General features: G+C 35.3%; 1 protein-coding gene across 1 annotated transcript; it reads left to right on the top strand.

Moving 5' to 3' along the window:
• Window positions 1–493: 493 nt before the first annotated feature.
• On the top strand, window positions 494–2,009 carry LOC141696210 (uncharacterized). The gene is made up of 8 exons (XM_074500387.1): window positions 494–694; window positions 785–871; window positions 1,018–1,070; window positions 1,148–1,312; window positions 1,410–1,511; window positions 1,592–1,661; window positions 1,739–1,837; window positions 1,920–2,009. Exons 1-8 carry the CDS (start codon window positions 494–496, stop codon window positions 2,007–2,009), a joined length of 867 nt encoding a protein of 288 aa, XP_074356488.1.
• Window positions 2,010–5,422: the final 3,413 nt, after the last annotated feature.

Genomic DNA, 5,422 nt, shown 5'->3' with positions numbered 1-5,422 from the left:
AGGGTTCGGGCTGTTGGAGGGTACGTAACTCCAAAACAGTACTTTAAGCTGTCTAGAGAGAAAAAGATTCGAATCACGAAGAAAGAGTTGTTGGCTCGTGATCGAGAAAGAGATGAAAAGATCGATAAAAAGACGCAGGCTCTTGAGGCAGAGATTGTTGAGTTGAAGGCAATGATGGCTTCAGGGATCGCTCTTCACTCCCTAATCATGTCGGAAAAGGCAAGTCATTAGCTAGAAAAAGCATTTGTAGTGGCCTGCAGCGATGATGATGACGACGTTGATGAATGTGTTCCAACACCTGCACCTCCTGGAGTTTTGGTAATTTATCAATAACTTAGTATTTTTTTAATTATTATTATGCAGTAATGATTTCTTTTCAACTTGGTACTTTATATTTCGTATTTATGTTTGGTTTTTTTTGTATGTATTAGGGGCAGAGATCGTGTGAGCTATCCGTCAACATGACACGATAGACAACAAGGTTGCTTTTTATATGGTGTACCCTGGCAAGGATAAAGAAAAAGTGCATGGAATCGATATACCACTTGGACATAAGTGTGTATCTGTCGATGGGCTACTCAAACCAGATGTGTTGCTTCCGGTGCTGGTACGTGGCGAAATGGTGACAGTCCGCGATGCACTTGGCTCCTTTTTAGCATGGCCTGAAGGACTAATCAGCTACACAACTCCAGCGGTACGAGGATATTTAAATTGTTGTCTGGATTTTAAAATTAAAAAATGCTTTTGTCTGGATTTCAAATTTTGGTAGTTTAATTGTCTACAGATTAAGAAAAAAGAATGGAAGCGGCCAGGTACAAAGCCAGGTCTAGATTTGAATAATTTGAAGTCGGATTTTTTGAAGCAAAGCCAAGTGAAAAAGTGCCAAAAGGCTTTAACTTACTCTATAAGCATGTTGTTACATGGATAAGGACTACTGGGGTTTCAATACAAATTAAATGCGAAAAAGAAGTGTTTGGACATGAGAAAGTAATTTACTTGTTACATGAGAATGTTCAGACGGTGTTGGAGTTTGAAATGCTAGGGCAAGCTGTATTTGTATCTCACATGACGTAAGTTTCTTTTTTTTTCCTTTTTTCAATTTCAGTAATTTTGCGGTTCAAGTTTGTTTAATTATGTCTTTTGGTAGGTACCTGCATTCTGAGATGAGTGAACGACCAGAATTGGCGGAGACGTTTGCTTTCATTGATCCAGGATCCACTTATTACTTGAATGCAGAATTTGAAACTTACATCATGAACCGGTTGAAAGAGGGTAACCCGGATCGACTATTCTTCTTGCCGCACAATCAAAAGTAAGTTCTTACTTTGTGATATTAAAAAGCTAAATAGTACGTAAACTAGTATATAATGTGTGAAATTTGTCTTTGACATGTTTTTTAATAAAAACAGTATGCATTGGATTTTGGCCATTATTTGGGAAGGTGATATATATTTTCTTAATCCTCTCCCTCACCCAGTACAGTTTCCAGATCTAGAAAAGGCATTATCGAGGTAATTTTGTTTTTCCTGCAATATTTGATGAGAACTTTTGATAAAATGTGGTCTTATATCAGTTTATTTAAATGATGCAGGGCATTGAAAAGTTTTAATTCTGAAACTGGTAGGGGCAATCACAAGTCATCCAAAGAAAAATTTCTAAGTGTAAGTGCTTTTTTGTGCTTTCATAATTATGGTTAATAAGTAGTTTAGTTCAGTTGTAATTTTTTGCTTTGGAACAGGGGTCTCCTAAGCAACCTGGTGGCACGGAATGCGCTTATATAGTCATGCGCTACATGAAAGAAATCATCAACGACACTAGATTGACTTTTACTACAAAGGTGTGCATCCTTATTTTGGCATTGGGATTATATAAAGGTCCACTTTTCATTTTATAAAAATAAAGTTTTTTGAATTTTTCAGTGGCTACAGAAGACTCGCATGTGTTACACCAAGGAGAAACTTGATGAAGTACGTGTTGAAGCTCTCGGATATATCCAAGAGCACATCTGAACAGTTTCCAGTGCTACTTTGGTTTTGGACAGGTTATGTAGATCTGAACATTTGATATTATGGTTGTGGACTAGCTAGTGCATGTAGTTATTTAGGAGTTGGTTTTGCGGATTGGTAGATGTTTGTTTTGCGGATTGGTAGATGTTGGTTATCCGGATTGATGATGTCGATTTTGCGGATTGATATTTGTTGGATGTATGTTCTGAATGGTATTTATGGCCGGGTTGCGGATATTGCAAATGTGCGTGCAATTTTAAAATTTTGTGTTTGCGTATATAGACATTATTATGATGCCTTGAAAAGTAATGTCTATTTGTAACATCCATAACATATTTTTTGTAAAACTGATGTCTTAAACTTTTATTAACATCAATTTTTTCATTGCAAAAGCGATGTCTACAAATATAATATACATCACTTCTATAAATAAAAAGATGATGTTGAAAACAGGTTTAGACATCAGGCAAAAACGATGTCTAAACAATACATATAAATCAGTTTTAAAATAATAAAATCGATGTCTTTATACACATAGGCATCGTCCAAAACCGATGTCTAACATCTTAATCAATATCGCTTTTTTATAAAAAAAACTGATGTCTATATAGAAAAAGACATCGCTTAAAAGTGATGTATAAGATGCAATAACACATTGGTTTTGTTTTTAAAAAAATGATGTCTTTAAGTCCATAGACATCGCCCAAAACCGATGTCTAATATATCTTTGGACGTCAGTTTTTTTTTTAAAACCGATGTCTAACAGCTTAAAGACATCGTTTTTAGGCAATGTTTAAGGCATTCTTAGACATCAAAACTGATACAAAAACTAATGTCTAAACCTTTTTTTGTTGTGTTATCAATTGTTCAATGGCTTATACTTGATGTAATTATCACATAAAAATAATATAGTTTAACATATTTTGTAAAAAATAGGATCTCAGACATCAGAAAATTTCTAAAAACTGATGTTTATGTTAGTACAGACATCGGTTTTTGACCGATGTCTAGAATAGACATCGACGACTAAGACATCGGTCAAAAAACACAAAGACATTGGCCAAAAAACGATGTTTATTAGCTTTTTTCTTGTAGTGCATCTACGTGTCACACTCAAGTCTCCCACTAAAGAAAACACCAAACTTAAAGAGAACAATTTGTTTTTAAGTGAAAGAAACAATGTGCTAGAGACTCAATTTATTGAGTTTGAAAAATTAAAGATAGATTGCAAGATTTCTAAAGATGAACTAACTGAATCCTTAAAGAAAGAGGAGATTTTAAGAAAGCATCTTGAACGAGAACAAGAAGTAATTAAGGCATTGAAATCATCTAGATATGTCCATGCTCAAATTACTAAAGTTCAAGGTATAGAATCCTTCTGTGATGAAGCCTGGAAAAAGAGCAAGGAGAAACTAGATTCTAATTTGGTAGAAGGGCTTTCTATGGATGTGGATTTGACGGATGATGAATGTCATCCGTCGAAAGATCTAAAGGATCATCCGTCGAGTGAGAAAAAGCCTATTAGCAAAGCTAAACTAGCTAACCTAAATGAGAAATATTGATCAGTTTCTAAGAACTTTGTTCCAGGAGAACAAGTCAAGTGAACAAGAACAAGAGAGTCAATGTAGGGCATCTGTCTATTACGCAATTGCATGACAGATTGGAGAAAATTGAAGTAAAAGCATAATCTAAAAGGAAAAACAATAGAAATGGGAAAGTAGAAATTAACAAACATAACAACTACATACCTGATAAATATACACCAAGAAAAATAGGTCTTAAGTGTGGTAGTGTTAAACACTTGTTTGTTACTTGCAAACTTTCTATGCATGCTCCCATGTCTGCACCACCTACATTTCCTAGCATGCCTACTATGCCTGTAAATGTTATGCCTGCACATAATTTGAATGCACAGTTTGCTAATATGCCATTTGCTCATAATCCTTACTATGCTTCATTTAGTATACCACAAATGTCATTTAGCATGCCATAATGGAATAACATGTTTGCATAGAATATGCCTTTCCATGTTAATCAGCTTGTGCATGATAATTCTGCAATGATGAATGGTTTTAAGGACTCTACTCAATTGACTAAGGATGAACTTCAAATGCCTAAGTCAAATGAGGACAAGCCTAAGAAACCTATGAAAAAGGCTAACATCACATGACCTAGGGAAACTTGGGTACCAAAATCAACTTGATTTGATTTTATTGTGTGCAGGGAAACATAAAGAATCTTTGGTATTTGGATAGTGTGTGTTCAAGGCACATGACTGGAGATTCTACCCAGCTCAATGAGTTCAAGGAGAGAGTTGGCCCAAGTATCACTTTTGGAGATGACAGCAAGGGTTATACTGTGGGATATGGCTTGATTTTAAATGATAATGTCATCATTAAAGAAGTTGCCCTGGTGGATGGACTCAAGCATAATTTGTTGAGCATCAGCCAGCTTTGTGATAAGGGCAACTCAGTAACATTTAATTCTGAAGCCTGTGTTTTGACCAACAAGAGAAGCAACAAAGTAGTTCCACTAGAGTGAGAAAAGGGAATGTGTACTTAGCTGATTTTAACTCATTGAATGTTGAATCTGTCACTTGCCTATTTAGTAAGTCAAGTCAAGATGAAAGTTGGCTATGGCACAAGAAGCTGTCCCGCCTTAACTTCAAGACTATGAATGATCTACTCAGGAAAGATTTGGTAAGAGGTATTCCTTAAATGGAATTCTCAAAGGATGGACTATGTGATGCACGTCAGAAAAGAAAGCAAATCAAGACATCATTCAGAAAGAAGCTTGATTCAATAATTGAAAAACCTTTGCAACTATTGCACATGGATTTATTTGGACCTGTCAATATATTGTCCATCTCAAGGAAAAGATAGTGCCTAGTAATTGTGGATGATTTCTCAAAGTTCTCTTGGACATATTTTCTAAAATCCAAAGATGAAGCTAGTGAAATCATCATCAATCACATAAGGTAAGTCAACAATCATCCTTACTTCAAAGTAAGAAGAATCAGGAGTGACAATGGAACTGAGTTCAAGAATTTTGTGATGAGATCATTTTGTGAAGAGAATGGGATCATGCATGAATTTTCAGCAGCAAGAACCCCACAACAAAATGGTCTGGTGGAAAGGAATAATAGATCTCTTATTGAAGCTACAAGGACAATGCTAGAAGAATCAAAGTTACCAAAATATTTTTGGGCTGAAGCTGTAAATACTGCATGCTACACTCAGAATATTTCTTTGGTTAATCAAGCAAAATGCATGACATCCTACCAATTATTCAAGAATAAGAAGCCAACACTAAACTTTCTTCATATCTTTTGCGGTAAATGCTATATCTTAAGAAATCAAACTGATCAGCATGGGAAGTTTGATGCCAAAGTAGATGAAGGCATTTTTGTTAGATAT

The sequence above is a fragment of the Apium graveolens genome, chromosome 2 (genome assembly GCF_009905375.1).
Source record: "Apium graveolens cultivar Ventura chromosome 2, ASM990537v1, whole genome shotgun sequence".
NCBI classification, from domain to species: domain Eukaryota; kingdom Viridiplantae; phylum Streptophyta; class Magnoliopsida; order Apiales; family Apiaceae; genus Apium; species Apium graveolens.
This window is presented reverse-complemented; position numbering and strand designations above follow the sequence as displayed.